General features: G+C 40.2%; 1 protein-coding gene across 3 annotated transcripts in view; it reads right to left on the bottom strand.

Moving 5' to 3' along the window:
• The window catches only part of LOC143328094 (uncharacterized), a 420,223-nt gene that overhangs the window by 231,854 nt on the left and 160,885 nt on the right, over positions 1–27,484 (bottom strand). For all 3 annotated transcript variants that reach the window (XR_013077785.1, XM_076743024.1, XM_076743023.1), the window contains exons 5-6: positions 11,639–11,713; positions 2,165–2,262 (exon numbers count right to left, since the gene is read on the bottom strand). Coding sequence is in view for 1 of the 3 variants with exons in the window: in XM_076743023.1 (XP_076599138.1) it covers positions 2,165–2,258 (94 nt within the window). In the remaining 2 variants the exon portion in view is untranslated. The remainder of the gene's footprint in view (positions 1–2,164; positions 2,263–11,638; positions 11,714–27,484) is intronic.

The following is a 27,484-nucleotide window of genomic DNA, read 5'->3' as shown; positions in this document are numbered from 1 at the left end:
ATCCAAATCCAATGAGGGAGCTGTTTTGATTTTCCTTTTTTTTAACATCTACCTGACGCCGCAGTGTGAAAAACAAATATCACATCTGGCCTCACCGCTCTAATTTCTGCGTTTGGCTCGGCCTAATTTAGCCGCTACAGCAATGTGGGAAACAGTGGGTAAGCAGAAAATGGCAAGACATCCTGTCTTTGTTGTTCGTATTTAACACATTAGCGTTCCCTAAATCATGGGGATGAGGAGATGGCGAGGTGAATGTGTGCAGGAACCTAGTAGTGGGGAAAGGAAAAATTAACACAGTGCTTGTTAAGAGCTATCCTTCCAATTATGAAAAGCTCCTCATCTCCGTCCAGTAGGGATGTGCAATGGGAGGGCGGCAGTTTGGTTTTCTACAGATGTTTATGCGTAACTGGCGCTACAACAGAAAATGAAAGCAGATCGAAAGAAATACTGCGATTTAAGAAATCCTGTTCTGAGCTTGAGCAGTAAGATGTTCTCTTTGGTTATTTTATTTTTTTTAACTGATTATGACTGCTTGGATGGATTCCCATAAACAAATAATATAATGGTTGAGACTATTGATAGCCTCTATCAAAGCTAGCAGTATTGGTTTTGCAGCATTGTATATTGCTTTCTATCAATACCTTTGCAGGGTTGGACAGTAACTCATTCATGTACAATTTTAAAGCACATGCATTGTAAATAAAAATCATATCATGGCATTGACCTCTTATTTACCTAAGCAGGGTCCATATACCAACCTCTATTGTAAATGGTAAATGAAAGTCATTGGCCAAACCATCTTCAGCGTGTGAACAGAAGGACCCGGGGATCAAACTGCCAACCCTGTAATTAAAATACTATACTGCTCGTATTGCATTCATTTGGCTGGCACTTTTTTCCAAAGTGAATGACATTTTCATATATACACACATGAAGGGGCAACTTGAGCTTTGGTGTCTTGCTAATGGACAATGTTTAAAAAAAAAAATAAAAAAAAAAACATATGTTTTTGGATTAGTCATCATTTTCAACAACAATAATAGTAACAATAATAATAATAATAATAATAATGTACAATCTATATATTACCTACAAATAAACAGAGAAAGTCATGTAATTATGAGATACAATTACGGGAATGTAATCCAGTTCTTATCTACAAATGGTCTGCTAATGTAATATGAATCTAATGTAATGTAATCATGTTATGAGCATTCAATCAATGTGTAATATAAAAGTAATTGAATCACAGACATGTAATCACACTCTAATATGACAACAAGGTTGATCTAAATTAACTATAAGCAATGGAAAAAGGACCAGTATTAGAAACACTGCTACACAGACTTGTAGTGTATAACTGTTAGTGCTATTGTTTGTGTACAACCCAGACCATTAATAACAAAAATTAACTGTCCTAAATGTACTGCTTTATATTCTTTACAAGCCTGTGTGTGTGTGTGTGTGTGTGTGTGTGTGTGTGTGTGTGTATGTGTTTGTGTGTATCTGAGTGTACTTTGCAGTGACAGAAGCTGGGCCTGTCAAAACAGATTGACGTGCTTGTTGCTGTCACTCAACATGACAACCTGACATTCTTCTTTGCTGGTGTTTATGAGTGTATGTTTGTGTGTGTGTGTGTGTGTGTGTGTGTGTGTGTGTGTGTGTGTGTGTGTGTGCTGATGGGTGGAGGTGGAGAGGGGGGTTGGGTAAAAGATCTCTGACATTCATGATTGCACACACACATACCCAGCGGCTATGGTGCGATGCTGAACGATGCCATCACCCATCAAGGTCTTTAGTATACACACAAACACACCCACACACCCACACACACACACACACACACACACACTGGTCACCAGCATGCCACTAGGCAGAGGGGTAATGATTTAGTATGTGATGATCAGATATAGTACAGTAAAGGCTGTCTGGGTCTAAATGCACATCCCAGACAGCATCCTCTATTCTGCCATATAACATGTTACCAGAGCTCAGTTTAATGTCCAAATATAGTACCCAAATAAACATGCACTAGATTTACACTGCAACAATAAAGTGCAGTGACCTCTCCATATGATATACAGCTGGTTTATCTAATGGCCTCTCCGTATCATATTCATAAAAGCAATGATTGAAGAGTGTATATTTTCATTTGGAGGCTCACCTTTACAGCAGGAGGCTGTGTTGTGGATATTAGGTTTGGGAGTCCCCCCTGTTGTAAGAACCAGCTCTACTGGGACCCAGTGCATTCTGTGCATGTCTCTGTAAACAGCGAGGGAGACGACAACAGAGGGAGAAAGAAATTATTTAGTCATGGACAGAAATTATTAGATGTCACATTATTGACTTTTGGTCATGATAAGATTTTATTCATATGAGCCTCCAACAGCTTTCAAAAATCTTAAGTTGAGAAAAACTATCAGAAACACAGAAAGCAGCGTCTCAACTCGTGCTCGTGACCTGGTGTTGACAGCCATCCCTTTTGAAAAGTTTACTTCAAAGTTTGAAAGACAGAAGTCCTTGATATTTGTGTTTGGGCCATTTTGTACAGCCTTAAGACACAGTTTTACTTTTATCGTAGTGGGCAGTCAATGAAAACAGTCTGCACAGTCTTTACTTTGTCATTTTATTCATTTATTTGCAAACTGAGAGCATGCAAACAAAAATGATTTGCAAGTATGTGACTACTGTCAATCAAGCCAGCTAAATTCTAATTTAGGGCTGGGTGATCTGGCCAAAACATAACCTTGGAGGTGAGTCATGATTTTGATCATTTTGTTTTCTGCACGGTTAAAATATTTTTAGGACTAATTTGCAAATCAGGTAAACAAGAACAACCTGTACTCAGCCCATTCTCATTCCAAGAACGTCAAATACCAGCGCTTTGTCAAGGTCCTCTGCGTTTCATACAGGCACACAGGGTGCCCTTTAGTGTCTGTATGAGACGCACCGAGCTTTCAGCTAACTCCAATGTAAACCCATCTGTGTCAATATTAGACTGCTCCAGCCGCCCAACATGTTCTCATCTCGGTGATGCAGAGAGCCTTCCTGGCAGAGAGCCTTTCAAACACATGCTTAATGTTGTGAAATGGTTGCACTTTGGTTAGGTTTATGCACCAAAACTACTGTTGGTTTGTCACGGGACATGAACCCTAGTCTCCTGGGCACACGACGTGTTTGTTTGATCCATCCATCCACCCCACTGTCCTTCATTTGTGAACTTTCTTGCTCTTTTTAATACCTGTCCTTGCTGTGAGTGTCTAATATTGACATGGATTTTGGATGGGTTTACACTGGAGTTTGTTGAAAGGCTGGTGAGTCTCATACAGGTGTTAAAAGGTGTGTATATACTGTATATATGAGGTTGGTCTTACAAAGTAACAATCTGGGAATAAGAGCAAGCTGCTGTATGTGCTAGATGCAATGCTGTCCTGATGCATATTGAAAAAATGCAGGTTATCTCATACAGTTCCGGATGTTTGAGCATGAACATCCTCTTAACCCTTAGATGCATAAGTGGGGTCAAAAATGACCCCAGTGGTTGTTTTTTTGCAATATCTTTGTCATTTTAATTTTTTATCATTTGATCTTCCATGTATTCCTCAAACAGGTTGTCTTTGACATTAAGCCATTTGGATTTGTATCTAATTGTTATATTTTTGAAGTAATTGCATTTTTTGTATCAGTACCACACTCTTCCATACGTGGGGTCAAAAATGACCCCAAGCATTTTCTATGGAATTCTATGGAATATGGGGAAGTTCAACCCTAGGAACCTTTGATTTTTATCAACTGTGACTGTCAGGTATACATTTACTGTCAATCCACACATCTTGTGCCAGCAGTCTCACCACCCTGAAGGTTATTTTTACACAGCAGCATACCTGTAAGTAGAATCATCATTTTTATACCTCATAATATATGTGCTGTTTTAAAATATGAACTTATTTTCCACATCCATGAATTTTTGTCATCAAACTACTATTTTGTAGTTAGCTACACTAAGCTAACACTAAGCAAACTAAGCTAACTAAGCTAACACTAGGTAACTAAGCTAGCAAACATTGCATTTGTTGTGTAGAGAAACAGACTCTTACTATGATATTTAAAGCCTCCAGTAATAAAATCTAACCCATTAGGTGGCCTATTATACTATTATTGATTACTCAATGATATCATAAGTGTGTGTGCGTGCATGTGTATGTGTATGTGTGTGCATGTACTTATGCAGCTACATACTGATTCATAGTTTTGTGTGCCAATCAAAAAATCTTCTTTTATGTTCTCATCTAGAGTATCATGGCTGCTAGGATGCCTGCTAAGATTTCTTTGGACCTTGCCATAGAAATGATCCTGGAAGATGATGAACCCATCATGAGGTTTGACTCAGGATCTGACATCTCAGAGGAAGAGGACCCAATAGAGGACCCAGACTATTGTTCACCTGGCGTTGTCAGGCCATGTGTGGACGTGCGACAGAGGGACACACAAACACTGAATGTTAATGTTTTGATAGCTGTATTGATGCAAGTTTGTGTTCAAATGAGACATGATAAGAAATTAACATGTAAAATATGAAATCATTCTCATGTTGGGATCATTTTGGATGTTTACTTTTTTTACTTTTCTCAAAGTTGTTTTGGAATAAAATGTTAATAAAAAGTGATAAAGGAACATGTCAAACATGAAATAATTCTTTTGTTGACCAAAATATAATTAAAATAATCATCTTTAACCAAAAGGAAAGAAATTTCTTAAATTTACAGCTTAAAACGCATTCATTCTAATTGGGGTCATTTTTGACCCCACTCATGGAAGAGTGTAGGTACTGGTAGGTCATGCATCTAAGGGTTAAATAATCAGTTTCAGCACAGGCATAACGGAAAAACTCTGCACACTTATTCACCTGCTCCTGTCGTTCGTTTCTTGACAAGACTGTTGTGAGCTAGCATCAGGTACCAGGTGAAAACAGAATGAATGAAGGAACCTACACTCTGTTCAGTGACTCCCATGGTTTCCCCTCTCATAACAAGGGGGGCAGTCCTGGAAACTGTTCACATCACAGTGGAACTGTTGTGCCTTAAAGCTGCAGTAGGTAACTTGTATAAAACTGTTTTATACTTTTTATTTAAAAAAACGACTCCATTGATCTCACCTACTGCTCCTACTGCGATTTGCAAGAATCCACTGTGTCCAACACAAAAGAACCAATCAGAGCCAGAGGAGCGTCTGGGGGAGTGTCTGACACCTGTCAATCACTACTCACACACGCTGTGAACCGCCCCCTCCCTCCGCTCATGCTGCCAGCCAGGCCAGTGAAAGCTATGGTGGAACTATGGCGTACGGTATGTTAGCCACTGTGATGTAGCAGCTGAGCAGAGTTAGCTTGTTTCCTGTGCTAAGGCTAACGTTACTGGTTGTCATGGCAGCTGTGCAGATGCCACAGGGAGGAGGGGCTTGGAGGCAGGGCATGAGTGCAGCGGAGAGGGAGGGGGAGTGACGTGAAACTTGTGTCAGTTCCAATTCTCAGGCTAAGTCTGCTCTCTTCTCCATCTTACCTACTGCAGCTTTAAGACAGCTCATGCAGCCAGACTAAAACATTTTGCACACTTTGCAGTAACTCGAGTTTCATGTTTTTTTGTTTTTTTTTAAGATTAAGATTTGAGCCTGTCCAGAAACAAATTCAAAGCCTGCCTGCAGCATATCACCCCCTCTAAAAATGTCAAAAATGTCAAAAAGACACAAATTCCAGTTTGTGAACGTGTGTAAAAGATACTTTACAAGTTACAGTACATCAACAGTCAGGTTATACAAAGACTCTTGACAAAAAGAACTGCTTTTGAGAAAATCTGACTGAAATTCAAAAGGAGGAAACATTTTGAATCTGCACAAGCATTAAGGTTACAAGTACAAATTTTGGCCCTTCTGTTACAATTGAAAGCAGGGTCAAAATTCACACTCACTTCAATGTGTCTGTAACACAGGATAGAAACTTTTAGTGTTGAGTAGTTTTCTGTTTTCAATCTGCACTCAGGTTCTCACAAAAGCATTTTTTTTTTCCTCAGGAGTTTTTGTCTAATCCGACCATTGATATAATTGCGACACAAATTGAATTCAATAGTTCAATAGTTCAATAGTTATCTTTTTGTATAGCGACACATTTTCAAAACATTCACTTTTTTCCATGCACAGGTTTTTCATATGTTTACAAAGGCTGATATAAAACCACTGACATTACATCTGAACATCATTTCAAAGCTCAGAATCTTATCGACACTTATTGGAGCCCATAGATCTGCTATAGTTTGCACTTCACTATGGCCACAGTACAAGGATTGCCAAGGGACTTCTTTTTGGGTGCATTTTCATTTACACTCAATGGTAAGTGTTTGAGATGATTTCTTTTCAATTTATGTTTTATGGAAAGCTATAAGAGACTCACACTTAAAGTCTTAAAATGAGTAAAATGTTATCATGATCAACAGTTAGAATGGACAACAATATAAGAATGAGACCAAGTTTAACAACACTACCACAATTTCACTTTAATATCATATCTTTTGTAGAAAATCCAAAGTTAACCATTTTTAAAAATGCATTTACTGTAAACCAGGACAACCTTTCAGCTATAGTGACTCTGGAAACAAACCTGACTTTCTTTTCTTTTCTTTTTTTTTTTTTTTCCTAGATCACCCTTACAATAGTTCAAGCAACCAGTAGTCAGGAGGTCAAAGGTCACAATGTCCTGATAGCAGCCTCTGTGATCTCAGAATGATTTTGAATGATAGAAATAACCAAGAGAAAAAGGACAAAAGGGTTCATTTTGGATGGCTGCATCAGTGATATGAGTGTTATCAGTGATTCGGTGCCAGTCATTGTCAGGTTTGGAGTTGTATCAGCTTCGCTTTGAAAGTCCTCCAGGTCCCATCATGCTACTCTCTGAGACACCACACACACACACACACACACACACACACACACACACACACACACACACACACACACACACGCACGCACGCACACACGCACACACTAAACACACACACACAAAAGGTGGGAAAGTTCATTCCACACACCATCACACACTGAGACACAGACCTTGTTTATAACAGATTCCTCTAACGTGTGTGTGTGTGTGTGTGTGTGTGTGTGTGTGGTTGTAAAGCTGACAGTGTTTCCCTTGTGGGGTGCAGACAACAAACAAGGTCCCTAGTGGTTTTTGCAAGGAGAGAGGTTTCAACACACACACTCAAAGAGACAAACACACACACACAACTCTTAGATGTCCTAGCTGCCTCATGCCAGCCACTGCCATCTGGTTTATGTAACCAACTCTAGCATTGTACATTCGACCTGTCTGCATGTGTGTGTGTGTGTGTGTGTGTGTGTGTGTGTGTGTGTGTGTGTGTGTGTGTGTGTGCGTGCGTGCACAGTGCTAGAGAGAGGGGTGAAGGATTTCAGTGTACATTTGACCTCAAGTTTCTTTATTGCGCTGCCACAACCACGCTGCAGCCTCCAGAGAGTGTCCTCGTATGTCTTCATCTCAGACAGACAGAGGAGGGAGAAAGAGTAGAAAAGAGTACTAGAGAAACCAAAATGGCTGAGGAAGGAAGTGGAGAAGAAGTCACACACACACACACACACACACACACACACACACTTTCTGGGAGAGAGAATTAATAACCAGAGAGGATGAAGCTCCTAAGTGACCGGGCTGAGCTCAGGGTGAACCATAAACCATCCCTGTGTTTTATTGAAATGCCAGCATTCTCCCCATTAAATCTCCCAAACACCAGCCAAACTTCTCACCAGTCACAACCGGATGTGTGGGTGTGTATTAGGCCTACTCATGTTGTGGAGACATAAATCTGTTTACACAGTCGCATCATGGGGACTCGCCTTCCTTGTGGGTACAAGTCCTCATAACGTAAATCATTAAAGTTTAAGGTGAATACTGGGTTAAGGTTAAGGTAAGGTAGGTTTAAGTCTAGGTCTAGGTTAAGGTTGGGGTAAGGCAAGTAGTGGTTATGGTTAGGGTAAGTCTCCAGGGTATGAATGTAGGCCTATGTAATGTCCCCAGAAGTGATGGAAACAAGGCTGTGTGTGTGTGTGTGTGTGTGTGTGTGTGTGTGTGTGTGTGTGTGTGTGTGTGTGTGTGACCTGGAAAGGTAAACTTGAGAGCAATGAGAGAGCTGTGAGCATTCCGACAAAGACTTTCAATCACCACTCCACAATGAGTGCACAAGTATCCGTATGTGCAATCACCAAAGGCAAATTTGAAAGTTGAGAGGACCTTGTGAACATTTTGATGGTATTTTAAGAGCAGGGCTGTTATTTTTAAATACTAGCCATGTTTAACAGGATAGTAGGAAAGATGACGGCGGGCTTCAAAGCATTGCAAGCTTGATTCAAACTGATAGCAATGCAGACATGTGAGTCTAAATATGGCGAAACTCTCCTAACGCCTTGATATATAGAGTCATTGGCTGCCATACTATCCTTAAAATGTTTTGGCTGTATGTCAGAATCTATGACACGGAGCAGTCAAGGCGTTCAAAGGCTCATGGTGGCCCTTGAAGACAAACAGTAGATTTTGTTTTCAGCCACTCCAGCGGGTAGTGATCCTTTAACTTTCAATTTTGTGACATCATCAGGTCAAAATTTTAATTTGTCAAACACTGATTTCTGACCAAATACCTGCAAAACTAACTAACTAATTGTGTTTATTACTATGCTAATGCAATAAACAAAAAAATGGTGGCCACAGTAAATATGAGCTGCTAAGCATGTAAATACTTTTCATTGTGACCGTGCACTTGCATAATACATACAGTCCACATGATCATAAATATTGGGCTGCATGCAGACCATCTTCTCGTGCCCTCACAGCATAGAGAGAAGATGAAATTTATGTCCTTTGTGGCAACACAGATGCATGAAGTATGTAAGTGGCTTTTAGCAGTGCTTTAGCTGTGTCTAAGTACAGTTTGCAGGGCCACTAGCATGGTTCAAACGAGAAAGAACAATTTTTCATTCAGTGAATTCTATGATCTTTTGTTTGTTAATTGCAACGAAGATTCTTTCAGGTCTTCACCAGAAAATTGTTGAAACGGATTTTGTATCATTGCTATGGAGTCTACTATCACTGACACCACAGAGCTTGCTGTTTGAATCATTGTCTTTGCATTGTGTAGTTATGTGAGCTGTTATGTTATTTGTATTATGTAACTGATGATGAAAATGTAGATTTTAGAGTGTCAAATTGTTGTCAAAGCCTGGCTGTGGATTTCCGACAGACTAGGCACGTTGCATCTGCTACCAGTACGCAACTGCTCTGGTCGCCCATTCGCTCCAAAATCAGCCCGACTGCAGCATCATAGGACACTGTGTGCAGATGCATTTTCCTTACTGTCAGCGCTTATATTAAGGTTTTCTTTTAACAATGTTCTCAACATTTTTCAACACAAAGTGTCCTTGATAATTCAAGGGCACTTGAGTGCATGTTAAATTGTTATTATTATTAGTCATTTTTGGGGGGGATAGTGGATGAAAACCTTGATGTAAGGCCATCAGTTTTAACAATTTCTCCTTCGATTCCGAGAAAGTTTTTTTTTTTTTTTTTTGTCATTTTTAATTGTACATTGTACAATTGTACATCACTTTCACATGGAAATAATGAGAGCAGTCAATGAAAATAACAACAACAATAGTTTTGTTCAGTTTAGTATGCAATAATCCACACAATAATCAAACAATTGCATACTCTGAAGCCTCTTTGACCCTCTGGCTCTGTTGACCACCCAGAGCACAAAGGCTATAAACTACTTAACTCGCTGTCATCACTTTATTGGCTGAGTGCCTTCAGTTATGTGGCTATACTTTTAGAAACATCTGGAACGTAGTATGTTCAATTAAGATACATGTACTTCTGACATCTTGTTTCATCAGCAACATACTACATTAATCTAATCTTACAACTCGAGGATGCAGAGGCATTATATTTATATATGATGTGTCTTTTTGTGTAAATAATTGTGTGCAAATACAAGCAAGCAGTATGACTGAATGATTTTGCATGAATTTTACTTTCATTATTTATAATTATGAACTTCAGCATCCCACTTTGGCCACTGGCAGTAAAATGCCATAGGCATATAAAGCATTAGTATGACTTGGGAAGAAAGTTTTGAACATTGGTGAATCTGATCCTCTCTGTGTGTAAGTAATGCACAAATAACAATATAACAATAGGTTTAGGGTTCTTCTGTGACTTTTTAATTCACAATGAGTGCAAGGAATATACTGAAACTGAGTCGCAACATTTCCTGTGACCAAAAACTGTATTTTCTGTATTGTGTTTTCTTTGTGACATCTTATTGAAATCTGAAAAAAAAAAAAAAAAAAAACCCTGAAGAAATGTAACACAGCTACCACCACATTCCCTCATTGCCAATGCTGTCTAGATTTTTGAGCCAATCTGTCTCTCTTGTGTTGTCCCCCTTTGGATCAACCTCCAAACCTTTCTTGGTGTGACTCATCATATTTCTAGAAGGAGGCCAGACCTGTCCTGCAATGTGACCAACTCTTTTCCACATGTTATACTATCTGTCAGAAAACAAAGCTTGACATTCCCCCATTCCCACTGAAGCAGCTTTTGACCTAGATGCTATGAAACTTTGTCTCTGGAGTTAATCAGAAATTTGGCCTCCTTGCATGCCAGTGGAAATGGGGATATATCCATCCAGGCATTAGCATTAGAAAGGACGAAACGGTGGAGATGAGAGGAGAGGAGAGATTGTTTGGCTGCCATCTTAACGGAGTGTGCCTAGCCAAGCCCGGCCAGGAGAAAATATAAACCCCCGAGAATAAGGCTTATTTTGACTGGTGGCCAGTTAGGGGATAAGACGCTGCAAGGGAGGTGTGTTTGTGTGTGTGTGAATCATTGAGCATGCATGCCATAAAAGTAGCCAGCCGGTTTACGTCTGCTCGTCTCAGGTGTATATGTGTGTCCAAATCTGCATCTAAAGCCTTCTCCTCCTCCTCCTCCATTTCCATAAGGATAAATGTCATTAGCCAGGCAGCTAGAAAGACTCTGCTTTTACTCAGCACAAGTGTGAGGGGTGACTTTGTCCCTGAGAGAGGGAGAGAGAGTGAGAGAGGTCTGATACATGGACCAGACACAAATCCTCTTAGCCAAAAAGGAAAAAAAAAAATGGCTTTTGGGTGGCGGCTTAAATCAGCCATTGTGGCTCTACTTTAAGACTTCCACTGATGCCTTTCTGCCTGCTGCTAATGTAAATAAATGAGCCCCAGTAGGAAACTGAGGAGAAAGTGAGGGCGGGAGACATTCACAGTATATACGACATGCTCTTACCTAACTTGCTATAGCACCTTTCAGTATGGGTGGGTGGGTTTCTCTTGTGTCTCTGAGTGAGGAAAGACACATCACGTTTGTATGATCCTCTCTTCTACTCGTTCAGTATTTACATGGGATTGGAAGAAATTTTAACATGTAATGTTGATCACTGTGGTGGTGGTGTAGTGCACAATGCTGTGGCCACAAATTTCCAGTACTCTTTTGCAGTGAGCCCGTCCCATAGTGTCTATATTTAATCAAATCCATTGCACAAGCACCCACCTTGAGATGTGACCAGACTTGGTTCAAATCATGGGCTCATCACACTCCTCCAAGGTGTTTCTGCTTCCTTGATTCCTACAAAACACAACAGACCAAGGATTTGTCATTACAACATGCAACCATGGCTTCTATGCAATTGACAAGGAACAGTTGAAAAGGCCCTGTCACTACAATCTGTAAACCAGCAAGATTTTGCTGAAATCAAGTCATTACAGTGGAACACTGAGATTGGTGGTTTAACTGGCAAACAGCTGCGTAAAATGTTTCATGTCCAATTTAACTTGAAAAAAATAGATTTAAAAATATGGGTGGGCAGGTGATTGTGCAAGACAAATACATTTGTCATTTCTGTGGGTAATATACACCAATTAATAGACACCAAAGCATCGGAGTTGCATGAAAATTTAAGCGTTACAAGTCATATAGAGTTTACTTACATTTACATAAGATTGATAAACAGATACTGAATAACATGAAAAAAGTGGAGAGAGAAACGAAGAGGCCCATGTCAATGACATATATGAATGAAACAAGTCTATATTAAGGAAGGCTACTCAACTTGTGTATTATACAGAATGTTTCTGTGAATACAATATAAGTGGTCACACCGCGTATACGTAACCATGTATGTTCGGCACCACTGTCCTTTGCCGTGACCCAATTGCATATTCCCTTAATAAGATTACTCTGCACTTCCTTGAGTGCAACCTTTACATAAACAGCCCAATCACGGGCGCACTCAGCATAAGAGTAGCTGGAGGGCCCACATCAGCGAACATGCAGACAGAGACCATCATGTACTGTAATCATGCCATTGTATCATATTCATATTACAGGCGTACACACTGATCTGCGATGATCAACCACATGCCGCAGAACGGGAGGGAGGATCAATGAGCTTAATAGAAAGTGACACAAAACAATACCAGATGGCCAATCAGCACTCAAAGAGGTTGGATGTTACCGTGGGAACCCTGCAGGACAATGCTATCTTAATTTCTGCTTTATTGTAAATGAGTTCTTACTGGTTGAGCCATTTAAAAGCCATTGCAAAAATCCCAAAAAACATAGACATCTTAGAAATCAAAATGTAATGTGAATAATCCACCCATACCCTCTCTTTGTCCCACAGACTTATTTCTATTCAGGGTCACTGAGGCTGGAGCCCATTGGTGCATGCATTCGGACGAAGGCCCATACAAGTAGTATTAGTTGCATGAAGTTTCATTCTTCAATTTTGGAAATTCAAGTTCCACTTACCACTAACTAACACCATCTGCTAATAAATATTTTGGAATATGTTGGAAAGCTCTGGAAAAAGCTAGCAATTGCAGAGTTGAGTTTGGATTATTTGGTCAAATTACTGCTTTGAAGGTCAAGAATGAATTTTTATGCTTAAACTAGTCGTATATAATTTCTGTCCCTAGGGGTATCTAAATCAAAACAATAGGAAAAGACTAAGTGTGATGATGTCATGAAGAAGCACAGGCTTATGGGTTGTTGTCTTCATTGTTAAACAACCACCACTGCCAATGAAAATGAATAATCATCCTCCATCACAAGTGAGCAATACAAACACCCAGTGGCTAGCTAACTAGTTCACCCACTTCCTTCCTCACTCTCTGATGTATCAACTGGCGTTTCCCATGTTTCCTCAAACTTATAGCAACTAGAGGGGGTACAGGGGATATTGTGCTATTGACAGGTGACCAAATGAAACACTTTCCTTGAATAAAAATACGTCTTTTCCTTCCCGAGCCCATGAAGTATTGTTTCACCAACACATTCTCACTCTCAACTCGTCACATATGAATGCTTGGTCACGACTCCTTGGCATCACTTTTTTAGGCACTGGGTACCATTTTTAACGCGCAGGGCTGTGCAGTACAATTAGCAATGATAAATACGGAATGTCTGGTTACACTTTCAAAATAAAGTTTGCTGAGAACAATAATACACACATTGGAAATGGTCACACTTTTGTTATGCTTAAGCAACAAAACTACTTGACTAGGTTTATGGAAAGATCGTGGTTTGGCTTAAAATAAGCAAGTTAGTTCCATGTGTTACTTACGTACATTAAGTTACATACATGACATTGCTTCACTTACAAAATCAACCTTCACTTTTGGTTTCACAGAGGACACAAATGCCAGTCTCCTCAGTGAAAGTCTTGAAGTCCGCACCTTCCTCAAAATGATCAACTGGGAGAGAGAATGGCCACTAGTGTACCCAGTGCCTTGACAAGTGATGCCAAAGGGACTGGCCAAGTGTCCATATGTGACGAGTTGGGAGTGAGAATGGTTTGGTTTCACAGAGTGATGAACCTTGCCCCACTATTGCTTGTGAATGAATGGGCCTTTTTGAGATGCCCCTGTCACACCTAATCATAATACTATCACCTGTTACCAATGAACCTGAATGAAAAACGTTTTTTTCTGGGCATTCCACAACTTTCCCAGTTTTCTGTTGCCCCTGTCCTAACTTTTTGAAACATGTTACTGTTATGAAATTCACAATAAGCATAAAATTAGAAGAGTCAACAAAGTTGATGAGGTACACCATTAAATACTGTCTTTGTACTGTTTTCGAGTGTGTCAAAAAGAACAAGTCACATTCTGTTTTCGTCATGTTTTGCATGGCCTCCCTACTTTTTGGAATTAGGGTTGTATTAGTAAGCTAGTAAGTTGATCAAGATCATTGATCACACCTTATGATACATGAAGGTAGCCTCACTTTATTTGAATGTGGATGTTGTTAAATGACAGAAAACCCCAGTGCAAAAAAAAAAAAATGTGACATAAGCTTTGGTAAAAATGATTGACATTACCACTGGATGGATGTGAAAAAGTGTTATACAGCAGTGAAGCCCTCGCTGGTGAATTCGCTAGCTTATGATTATCAGTCAAGTAAATTGCAAACTTGGTTTCCTGCATAGTAATCGCATAAAACCACATATAAGGAACATCTGACACATATGAAATTGTAAAATCAGAATTCATTGCAGCCAAGTAGCACATGCAGAAAGAAGCAATTTAGATGGACCATGAGGATTTCACAGGGATGAATTAAAATTAAAATGACTTTGTGGAGCAGAAGCTTCTGGATTTCCCTTTCCATTTTTCCCCAAGTTTATAGTTGGATCAGCTGATAACAGCACAGCTCAGTAAGATGTTCTTGTTGATTGGTAGGTGAAAAGATATCAAACCAAATTTGGTTTGGCGTTTTTTAGAGGATAAATGATATGTGTATATGTATGTTGATCTACTGGATGCTTATCTTTGTAAATGCTGAGAAAAATCTGTTGAAAGGTGAAATCCTTTATGTACATGAGGGGGTTACAGGGTTGAGATGTCATGATGTCATTACAGTAATTAAGTAGATCCACCTTTTTAAGGGTGCAGCATGCCTGAAACAAACTAGGTCATACAGCAAATCACCCCACCACGTGTCAAGACAGAATGGTCAAAGAGCCATCACATCATGCTTGATCCCACTGCCTCCATGACCTGCCTCCTGAACCCTGTGTCTTTACCTTGAACTTGTAGTGTTCACAAAACTGGGCAGACACACTCAGAAAGTCTCTTTTTGACAACATACCATTGTGCTGCCATCGGTTGTCACAAAAATGTAGTTGTATTCAGAAAGGAAAAAGAGGGCTTGAGAGGGTCCAAACCTACCCACTGTCACTTCGCACACACACTAAAGTAGGTGTGATTCTCACATTGTTTCGGAAGGCTAGAGAAGGTGTTTCGAGGTGTGGAGCAAAGGTGTTTTGATACTCAGGCCGTCAGTCTTTCGTTTTAAGGAACCATGCGTAAGTTAAGTTTCCAGGCACTTTGGGTTCATTGTTGCATCAAAGGTAACTAAAAGGTGCTCTGATTAGCTACTGTTGAAGAGTTAGTCATTTAGCAAAATGTAGAAATGTTATGATTATTTAATTGTTACTGTTAGAAAATACAGGACTTGTTGAACCTTTACCTTCTCTCAACATTTTATGAAAGCAATCAGCCACTTGACGCTGAGCTTTACAGCGATACAACGAAGCTTCTCATCCTTCATCCGATGTAGTGTAGCCTCTCGTGGCTTTCTGCTGAAATGTACAGTGTAAAGTGAAGGAGATACATGTGATAAGAGCTGTGAGACAGGTTTGAGTTTGTGGCATCAAAGTCTTGACTTGTCAGCCGTGTGAATGCCCCCCAATCTGCCAAAGTTTGGGGGTAGATATGTTTTATAAATGCTTGCTAGAAGATCCCTCTTCAGCTGTCAGTGTTGTCAGCATTACATTTGCTTTCTGCAAATTCGCTTTTGTTCCCGTCATGCACCAGCAGCAGATCACTGGAAATGAGTGGGGGATTCATTGCCCTTTTAGAAATTCTGACAAACAACTACTCAACCTTACAGGGGAGGCTTGTTACGGCCTGTTGAGTAAAGCAACTTCATCGCTATTATAATGTGCATGCCATTCATTTCAGAGCTGAGTATGTTTGCTTGCTGCCATCTTTCCCTCTGTCAGTCGCTCTCTCTCAGCCCCCTCATGTCAGCTAGGTTCACATCATCCTCGTTAAGCGTTTGTCTCCAGTCTAACTCACAGATGATTATTCATTTAGCCGCTTTAGACAGCTCCCGTCAGCCACAAGGACTCCGCTCATCCACCAAGGGACAAATCAACACTCGTTTTTTTTCTCCTCCTCCTCCTCCTCCTCCTCAGTTCTTTCTCCACTTTCCATCTCTCTCCTGGGCTATTACGTTGAGTGTTATGTTTACTATAACCCTGCATGCTTGTTAATTATAAATCACCGGGTCCTCTTACGTTTTATTAATTGGTACCTCCTCTCTCAGTCTATGCAGGGGCGCAAGCAAATAAATTCAGGTAAGGCTTCATTAAGTGGGACTCTCACAACAGGTCTTGAGACAGAGACAATAAAACAAGGGAGGGTTCACGCAGCAACATTTAGTCAGGAGTGGAATTAAAAAAAAAATCTGGGTTTGGGGGGTGGGTAATCCACATCTCTTATTTTAGGTCAAATTATCACCTATAGTGCTTTTGACAGACATTCTACTTATATTGTTGAATATATGATTCACACAGAAATACACAGGTACAGGTACAAGAGCTTAAAGAGAAAGGAATGGTCTCAGAGATAGAGCTACTGAGGGTCTGCTCACGGACCTGAAATGACTGGGTACAGTATCACACCGGAGAGCTCCATTAGCGGTAATTGGATGGATTTTATATTAATATATGCTCTGTCATTTAGCATTGCACACAGGCTTAACCTCTGCATGGGATTTCATCCCCTGCCAAGTCCTGCAATCATGCACTTCACACTGATCATAATGATTGGAATACGGTAGTACGGAGTAGGGAGAGGGCGTGATGTACTGGAGTAGAAAGAAAAAGCAGCTTATGATCGGCAGATACATTTGAAAAACTGTTATTAGTTTATTTATTTTGTTGCTTATTCTCCTTTTTTTTTAATAAAATTCAAATTATGGCACAGGTTTTGGCAGGATTGTAAAAATTCTGGCAATGGTGAATCAGTGCATGTTGTCAGACTACCTTTATGACAAGTCCACATTATTAATCAAGCACCAGTAACTCTTATACATCTTGGCATTTCATTGCTACTTCCCACCCATGATGGCATTTTTGTCCTTTTAAATTTTAAAGAAGGAACTATGGTCTATCTATGGTGATAGAGTGGTATGGCATGCAACAAGCACATCAATCCATGGGTTTTGCAGCTCTGTACATCCCTGACACCTGTGCTTTCTTGTTTTGTATTTTGGGGGCTTTTTGCTAGAGTGGAGGCATGTAACTGTGTTGCAGCATGACATGAACACTTTGTCTACACTAAAAGAAGAGTACCACAATGTCAGGGTCTGTTATAACAAAAATGTTCTATCAGGCTTTTGTCATGGCTCCTCTTTTTGATATTATGCCAACTTTCCACCTCAGCCTGGCATAAATATATATTTTATTTCTTGTGTTTCCACTAAAGGTTTGCAAATATGCATAAAAACAGGCTGGAGCAGGGAAACAAAACATATGACATAGTATTACAGTCCTTGTAAAGAGAGGAAGACTTGTCACACGGACGTAGATTGCACATCCCAGTTAATCTCTATAAACATAGATTGGCATTTGAATGGAACATTTGTAGGCAAGGGTCAAGATTTGGTGTTGGAAGCATTCTTGTATCTTTTTGTAGCCCGTTTGCAGGAGTGCTACTGATGAATCACGCAAGAGTGGACTTAAAGATTCCATATGAAGAGCAAAAGAGGCAAAATGCATTGGCCAAAATGCAATCTTGAAACCCATCGGCTATCATATAATGAATTTGCTATTTATATATAAAAAAAATGATCTGTATTCATATACAGATATCTATTTATAGAGACTTGCCAAAATGTCGTCAAAAGTGTCTAAAGTTGCTAATACAATTATAAGCAATGACCGGTGCACAGAAGAGGAAGTCTTGGCCCAGATATCCACCATCCTGATATCTGCTGGCTACACCAGAAGCCCCAAAACACTGGCGGTTGCCACCCGAGGATAGAATGTTGTCAGATGATAGCAAAGATTGCAGCCCAGTATCCTTGAAATTAAGTCCATATTCAAAAATCTGCATTTACTGCCAGTGTATGAAGTATCTCTTCCAAGTTTAAAATACATCTTTTGACACACAGAACATTTTTCTGATCTGACACCCCTACTGACAGGACAGCATCATTTGTGCCTTCCAAAATAGTTACAAATCACTGTAGAGAAATCCATCTGTGATAAACCTATGGTTAAATTTTGGTTAAGTCTAGGCAGATAAACGACTTTGTTAGGTTTAAGGAAAGGGGTCAGCCCTATGTTCCCACATTTCTAAGACATTTTCAAAATTAGGTCTTGTGTTCATACATTGCCCTTCAATTTAAGCCCTATTCTCCTGCAAGATTTTTTGGAAGCACTATATAGTAAATGAATGAATGAGTAATTTTATTTTGAACAGCAGCAGCAGAAATCATCACAATCATTCAATCATTAGAAGAAAAAATAAAATAGGCTGGTCGGGTTTCGACTGAGACAGAGCTTATAGATGCTGAACCCTTATTTTCATTTCCTTAAGTCGGACAAACAAAACCAGATAAGTACAAATAGGCATACGGTATATACATGTAATGCAATCACATGCTATATATATGCATATACAGACCTACAGCCACACACATACATTCATATATACATACACACACATGCATATGTACCTTATGTGTCTACGCACAACCAAATATCAAACAAAACAGAAAAAAAGAAATCTTATAATATTCTATATTTTTCAAATACGTTATTTTTAAATTTTGTTTTTAAATGGACAACACTTTTACTCTCTTTAATATCCACTGGTAGACTACTCCACACTTCCATCTGTAGTCCATTAACTGGATAATAGGTTGGGTGTAATTGGGAGAAAAGGGGGAAAAAATCTGATACAAATTTCTGAAAAAGGAAATGTGGGAACATAGAGCCTAGTTTTGAAAAAAATCTTAGAAATGTGGGAACATCGGGCTGTGGACAGGGCTGGACTGGGACCAAAAAATGGCCCTGGCATTTTTGACCATGGCGGCCCACCATGATTATTTATACGATATGCAGAGGCACATGACATACCAGAGGATATATGCGCACATTGTGTTGTATCAAAAATTAAAATAAAGCACAGTAGCCTACAAAGAAGAGAGTAACCATGCTAAAAAAAAAAAAAATTATATGTTCTTTCACTACTCACAGAGACTTTCATCTTGGGAGAGATGCCACAATTCCCATCTTGAAGTGAAAGTGGTTGTCAAAGAAACACTGCTAGAGATGTTTTTAGACTAGTGTTTAATGAAATTTACTGTTTAGAAATACAAATAAGACAATTAGGCCTACAGTAAGACCATACATCCATGTAAAATAAAGAGCTCCTCAAAGAAGCACCTTTAAGTATGAAAAACAGAGAGAATGAACGAGGGAGAGAGAGAGAGAGAGAAATGCAAAGACAGGCAGACAAAGGAAAGAAGGTACAGTTTAAATATTACACTGAACAAAAATATTATCTTACAAATGAATATTGAATATTACTTACAGATAAGTACTTAGTTCAGGTTAGGAGATAAATGTGGCTTGGGTTAAGGTGACTCCTTCAGGTAAGGGGTCCTTCATCACCATGGCTACAAAAATAACCACTTGGTCAATGTTAGGGAATGATCAAGGTCATGCTTAAAACAAATCAGTGGCAACGGTCAACAGGAAACGAACAGCCTCGTCATAATTATAGAACTGCAGCAGCTAGAGGGCTTTATGACTTTAACATGAACATGCTGTTCTGGGTCTTTCTTCTTGAGAGGACAGTCTTGGATAGATATGTAGCAAGTCTAAGTTCAGTGTTCTCTCTCTCTCTCTCTCTCTCTCTCACACACACACACACACACACACACACACACACACACACATATATGTGTTTCTTGTGGACAGGCCATATTCCTAGATGGGCAGGAGTCCCCCGGGATCTGCCATTAACACCAGGCCGGATCTCGACCTTTCCTTATAACCAGAGTTTCTAGGTGTCTAACCATCATAGCTTCCCATGGTTTTGCAGTATTAACAAATTTCTTTCATTTTATGTAGAAAGGAAGTAAGAACATTGCTAGTAACTGGGAAACTTTTTTTTTTTTTTCATGTCAAAATGATCAAAATTTCAATTTACATTAGAATAGACCCATATTTAACTGAAGCTTTCCAGATGCTCATGATGAAAGTTTGTGTCATTTAAATTGACCGTGATAAAGATGACTTGTTTCTGTGGATATTATATTTGATGCACACTGTCCATGAAACAAATTGATTTATTTTTGCTTTTGGGAGGGAGGTTAGTGCCTTTCAAAGGCTGAATATGACAAAGAATGTTTCTGTGATCAAGACATGAGTGTCAGGGTTAATCACACTGGCTGCAGGATGGACTAACAGTAACAGTTATCACTATCCTTTCTGGGACCAACTGTCACCTAACAGCCACTTGGTCCAGCGTTTCAACCCCGCAGAGCACCACGGAATGTCTCCAGTACACTGTGAAGTCAGCAGTGACTCTCCCTAAATTGGCAGGGGCAGGAGAGGGCACAACAGTAATGGGAAGACCCACTTCAAAAGCCCCTTGACCTCTTCACTTTTCCCTCACTCTCATTCTTCCTCCTCCAGTTTTGCTCATCAGAGAAAAATCTCTTTCAACTAGCTGTGGAGGTTTAGGACAACTGTGGTGTCTGACATAATTATCAGTGACTTGGCTTTAATCACACTCTCCCCAGACTCCTCAGTGCACATTATCTGACACCAAACACAACAGCTCCCCTGCCTGAAACAGGCCAATTTAGCCTTCTAACGCCACTCAGAAATTCAGCCGTCACAGACAGCTAGAGATGGACAGAGAAAAGGTGGTAGAAAGTGGGCACGAAGGAGAGGGTAGACATAATTATACACTATATTTTGGCTCTGTTTTTTTTTTCTTTCTTGCTCCCCTTATCCTTTTTTATTCCTTTACTTTGTGGACTTTTAATAAGTCTGAAAATGTGTCAGTTTGATTCAAGTCTAACAAAGCTGTGGATGATTTATGTCAAGAGGTTGCAGGAGGAAAAAAGCGCGAGGCAAGATTTGAGAGACAGTTTCAAGGTAGTGAATCTTCAATTAACCTGAGTTACCTGTATAGGATATCATTTGAATGACTGCTGAATTAATAAGTGCTTTTTGAAAATCTCTTGAAATGTGTTCTTGAGATACATCAAATGTAATCAAAGGAAATTAAATTCTTGTACCTTGGTTGGAATAATTTGAGGTCTTTTCAGATCCGAATTGTAACTCATCAGAGCTGGAAGACTCAAACATGAGCTGAGACTGGGTATAACTGTCATGGAATTTCATCTTGTTTTGCTCCACAGTTATTTAGCATTCTGCTAGTGGCTATCTGACAGCTCTCATAAATAGACTGTGAAAGTGTGTCCTCTCCCGATTTGCATGTTTGAGTGCAAATTAGTGGTTATAATACTTCTTATGACTCAAACCCTTTCAGCCCTGGAAGAAAAACTGGGTGGTTAAAAACAAAGTAGTGAGACATGTTAATTTTAGTTCTGCACCTCCCCTCTCCATCCTCAAATGGGTCAGAGAATGGAAGGAGTGGGATGTGGAGGGGTCGGTGGAGTGAAAGGAGAGAACTTCAAAGTGATGAAAGAGAGAAAGATCACGAACAGTAGCACTCGCTAATGTGTTCCCAGGATGCAGCCATTCCAACCAGACGCCGGACCTTTGATGCTGTCTTTGACACACCACCATAAAGAAAAAAAGGAAAAAAAAAAAAAATGAGGAGCCATCATTGGCTATCAGCAGGAAGCTGCAATCTCTTTGTGGCAATAAGCAATGAGCCCGGACAGGGGCGCACTCTGTTTCAACCTCTGAGATGCTTTGGGGACGCTCATGCTTGCATGACAGTTCTTAGAAAACGGCCTTGTGGTGAAGTATGTGAAATATTAAAGACTGAAAATGGGGCATTCTGAAAGAGGCTCAGAGGCATGAGACTGAATAAAACTGTAATCATGACAATTGTGCATTGATAAGCAATAATGTGGGGTCATCAATTTAGCATATAATATAAATGATAAATGATCACAACACTTTTAAAGACTCATAACCCTTAAAACAGAATGTTAATTAATTGCAAATTTGTTTTTTCATGAGTAAACATGTTCATTGGTGTGTTACTACTGGTAGAGGTAGAGACATCCAGAAAGAAAGAATGAAAGAAAGAAAGAAAGAATATGGTAATATATGAAGGGGTTTCTGATCTATTTGACCATCCACAAATATGCCATTCGCAACAGTTTGCAGAAAGTATTAAGTCAATTATTTAAAGTAAATTAAATATTTGCCATGCAGAAGCAAAAATATAAATGTCTTACATCTGCAGTTTTCTGTAACAATATCTGATGTGTGTTATGTACACACTTAAGAAGACTTCCCAAGTTCCCCTTCCCAGATTCCAAGTTGATACAGTCAGTACAGAAAAATTTTCATTTTTTTTTCCCACATTAAGATAATGTCTAATCCAAATTCTAAATTCTGCTGACTTAGCAGGACTATCAGGGGCAGTTCTCAGTTTACTTGTCAAGTAAAAGGTAAATCTGTTGCTTTTCTTATTACAGTAGTTATTTAAACTTTAAGGCACGTACCAGGTCTGGTCTCATTCCCAGAGCACTGAATAACCACGCTTTGTCACGCTGCTCGGCGTCTCGTAGGATCTGTTCACACCTGGCATTAACATGCGTTTTTGGTTATCCAATCACAAGTGGACAGCTGAGACACATTGCTGTTCACACCTGTGTCTGTCATGTATCTCCAAAGTGTCCAGCTAACCACTTGAGTCAGATTTCATTACTGCATACGTCATGTTTGTCAGAGGGTCAAAGGGCTCCGCACAGAGTTATTATTTGTCGTAAGATTTGTTTCACACGAGCTAATGGGTAGCTAAGAAAACATTTCAAGAGCAAATAAACATGTGCTAACTGTTGGCATTGGCAGGACAAAGCGATTTATGAGCTGCAAATGAGTACAGGACAAGACAAAATTGTACTCCAACCAAATACATCAGTGCTCCTCTCAAGTGCTCTTTTTTCAAGCATTGGCATGCTGTCACCAAAATAAACACCACATCCTGCATTGATGACGTAGGTTCCTGTTATTCCCTTTTTCACTACAAAAGATATGTGGCACATGGGTCCCAGACCACCTCGACAATTGGTTTGAGTGATCGGATCACCAGATCAACCAAGACGTATGTTAGTGCCAGGTATAAACAGCATGAAACAGGTCATACAGATGCACAAGACAGGCTTGAGCGCGCCAGGCTTTCAACGAACTCCACTGTCAACCCATTTGTGGCAAAATTAGAAGTCACGTAGTCTCTGAGTGAAAGAATGAAAAAGTCCTTAGAGGGATGTAGGACGGGGTAGAGTGGTGGGTCATACACATGACCTTCACCCAGGAGGGTTTGTGACTCATGAGAGACCAAAAGTGAATTATCCTTTGCTAAACCTAACCAAGTCGTTTTGATGCTCAAACCTAACCAGATTACGACTGTTTCACACCACTAACCACATGTTAGAGAGACCTTCTGGCAGAGAGGCTTTGTGCATCACTGAGATGTTACTTGAAAGCCCGGTGTGTCACACATTGATGCTAAAGTGTACCTGCTGTGTCTGTATGCACCAAAGCGTCAGTATTTGATGCTCTGGGAATGAGAATGAGTTGACCTACAACATTACCACAATGTCCACGGTGTGACTCTCGGCCAAGGGACCTTTGTTGCATGTCATACACTTCTCCTTCCTTATGTCCTTGAGGTTCCTACCTATCTCTACACTAACTGTTGAATTAAGGTAATCCCCCACTACCTGTTATAGTTATTGGAGCTTTTTCTTCATGGTTACAATAACAACCTCTTAAAGTTAATCATCAGACCTAAAGAAATTATGTTGACTGATATTTTGTTGGCCATCCACCCTGTCTTCCTCCCCACATGGACACTTTATAACCACGTCACCTGAGTTCCTGTGGTCGTTTCAGGGCTGAAATGTTTGATTCTGTTGTTCTTCTTGGGAGCAAAGTCTCAAAACGATAGTACCTGTACACTAGCTTAAATGCACTTCTTCCCAAGTCTTCCCATTTTATTGGACAAAGAGCAACATTTATATGAAAACAGTTCATACTGATTCATACTGTAGATATAGGCTACCGTATATTCAGTACATTCGCAAATTAGTTTTTCAAAATATCCCCACAAGGAACAGATCATACGAGTTACAGCAGTGTAGGTTAGAGTAAGAAAATGAAGGAATAAGAAAACGCATGTCATAAGAACAAAGGAGGAGGAAGTAGTCAGTGAGCAAGTCAGAAAGGGGCAGAGATCGCTTTTCCACCCAAACTCAGTGGCAGCAGTGACCGCTCTGCCAGCTTGTGCCACATCAGTTTGAGGAGGTCAAGTCAGTGCCTGGCAGGCTGTGTCTGGCCTGCTCTCACTACCGGAGGAGCGCTGGTCCTGGGCCAAACCTCCAGGCCTGCAGCCTGCTCTCCCAGCAGAGCGACCCACACTTCCCCGCACTTCACTCGCTTCTCACAGGGGGCAAGTCAGGGAGCCGCTGGGGCGTGGGGCTTCCAGCTCCAGAGCTGCACCCTTCAAGCCCCTGGGAAGTGGGGGCGATGACCCCGGCCGGCTCTAACTGTCAACTAGCCAGGCAGAGGAGAGGAAAGCCAGGGACAGAGGACGGGGGAGAGAGGAGAGGATAGGGAGGAAGAACCGGCGAGGAGAGGAGAAAGATGACAAGGGGTTAGGTGTGAGCTGTCCGGGGAGATGTTTGTCCAGCAGCTTTGTGGCGTGAAGCACCGCTGCTGAGTGGAAGCTGGTTGTTCTCACATCACAGTGATCAGCACTGCCTGTACTTAGCTGTGTTCTTGAACAGTATGCAGGAAAGGAAACGATGTGTTCCTACAAGGTAACCCCAAAATGACTCAAAACCTTACCTCTGTTGTAAACCCTCACACACACAGAGTCCAAATTCAAGTCAATTGTTCATATCTTTCTGTCATTTTGAGGACATCTGGTCCTCACAGGTTTGGCGGTACAACATACACACACACACACACATTCATGCTTCACTTACTATCTGTGCTCAGTTGAGTCACAACACAGAACTGTATCCAATATTGTTGAGTAAATGTTGTGACAATAAGGTGGCTAGGTCATTCCTCTCCAGTCATCATGCCTTCTATCTCTACTACAAATGCCAAGACACACAATGCAGATCACTCTAAAATGAAAGTATTTGAATGTTTGTGCGCCAAGTCAAGTGATACTTTAGCTTTCAAGGTTTCGATTTCCGTGAGAGTAAAGTGAAATAATGGAGAATTCCAGCATTTTTAAATTATCTTTATAATTAGGACAGCTAATTAAAGTTCAAGCTTTTTTCATGCTGCTGTTTGTTTCATCTCATTGTCCTTGTTTTTATGTAGTAATGTGTGTAATAAAAATATCCAGAAACTTCATTGATCTTTGCCTCTTCACTGTATTAAAGGGTTGCTTCACATTTTCTGCAAATAGTTTTGGTATTATTGGCCCAGTCCATCTTTGAGAACTACCTTCTATAGGGGGAAAAAGAAGAATTAAAAAGTGTTTCATTGAAATGGTTAACAGTGTGGATTATCTAGGAGTTACTACATTTCAGTGGAGAAGGTGAGCGTAGCTGAAATGACCCTGCAGTGACTCTTCTGGATCTGAACAGAACACAAAGTGCTTGTGTAAAAGGAAGCGGCATTTTGGCTGGAAAATATGTTACAGATATTCTTTGCGTGTGTAAAATCAGGCTCCTCCGTAATGCTAATGGATGAGCACCAGAGCTCAGGAAACTTTTTTTTTTAAGAAAAAAGAAAAAAAAAATTGTGAATGATGAGGTCGACATTGGACATTGGAGAGCCGAGTGATTCTGCACGTCCAAGTTCAGCCAGATTTGGATCATCGTGGTTGCATACAGAGGCAGATGTAAGTCACCATAAAACACTCAGGAGGCTGTCATTATTTCTTCTTCTGTCACTGCTATTTTCACTTCCTTTTCCTCCTCTCCGTTTCTCCCTTGCATTCACTCAAATATGAATCACACACTTGCTTTTAGTTTTGGAATATAGTTCCTGTGGGATCATAGTATAAGCAAGTGTCAAAAACGGGCATTTGAAGCCATGTTCTTCACAGTTGTAATTGATTTTTCTGACATACTGTATAATAAGGTACATTATTAAACCTTGAGTACAGCAGCCGTACAACATATAACACATACTGGCACACACAAATACAATATTAATGTACATGTACTACATACAGACACATACTGCATAGGAAGAAAGACATATATACATATATATGAAATCCTGGCTTAAATCGATTTTTGGTAAAAATGTGTGTTTTAGTTTTTCTGGAAAGATCACTCAACAGCAGCCCTAAAGAAATTAAAGATTTTCAAGTAATATTAGTCAACATGAAGCACATGTTTTAAATAAAGAAGCCCTTTGGTAGCATGTGTGATTATATGTGTGTGTGTCACTGGGTGCAAGAGCAAATGTGTGTATGCCTGGATGCTTTATGCATAATATGCATGAGTGTGTTTGTTTGTACACTGTCTGCGCAGATGTCCATGAGAGTGATATGTGTGTGCGTGCGCGTGTGTGAGAGAGAGAGAGAGCATGCAGCTTGCAGCGCCCGGCGGTGGTGGCCCGTTATTGAGCCTTTGAGAGGCGAAGCGGCTGATAAATTCAAACTCTTTGTGTAATTGTCTTTCGCATCTGAATACAAATCCCTGCTGCTTATGATTCATCATATTTATTTTTTTATTTCCTCGGGCAACATCTTTTATTAGTTGTGCACTCAGCGGCAAGATTTAATTTCTGCAGGAGGGGACAACAGCGTCGGCTTGATGATTATTATTGAGAATGTGATACTACAGAGGCTGAAATAAAATCTATAGTGCATTAAAGTGACAGATTAGGAGGGGCGGAGGGTTCATTTACAAGTGTTAAGACATCAGCGGCTAATGCCCTGCAACGCCAAATAGCAATCCACCCTGGTCCCTGTTCTGTAGGAGTATGTTTGAGGAGAACAGCATGAGGGAGTGTATGAAGAGTGTGTGTGGCCACAGGAAAGTGTATGTGTTACAGTCAACAGGAAGCCTCTAGTGGAGATATCTGAGCACTGCTAGAGGAGAGGGAGCTTTGCATGTCACCGTGCC

This window comes from Chaetodon auriga, chromosome 11 (assembly GCF_051107435.1).
Source record: "Chaetodon auriga isolate fChaAug3 chromosome 11, fChaAug3.hap1, whole genome shotgun sequence".
NCBI lineage: Eukaryota > Metazoa > Chordata > Actinopteri > Chaetodontiformes > Chaetodontidae > Chaetodon > Chaetodon auriga.
Note: the sequence above shows the minus strand (reverse complement) of the source record. Positions and strands in the feature narration are given on the sequence as shown.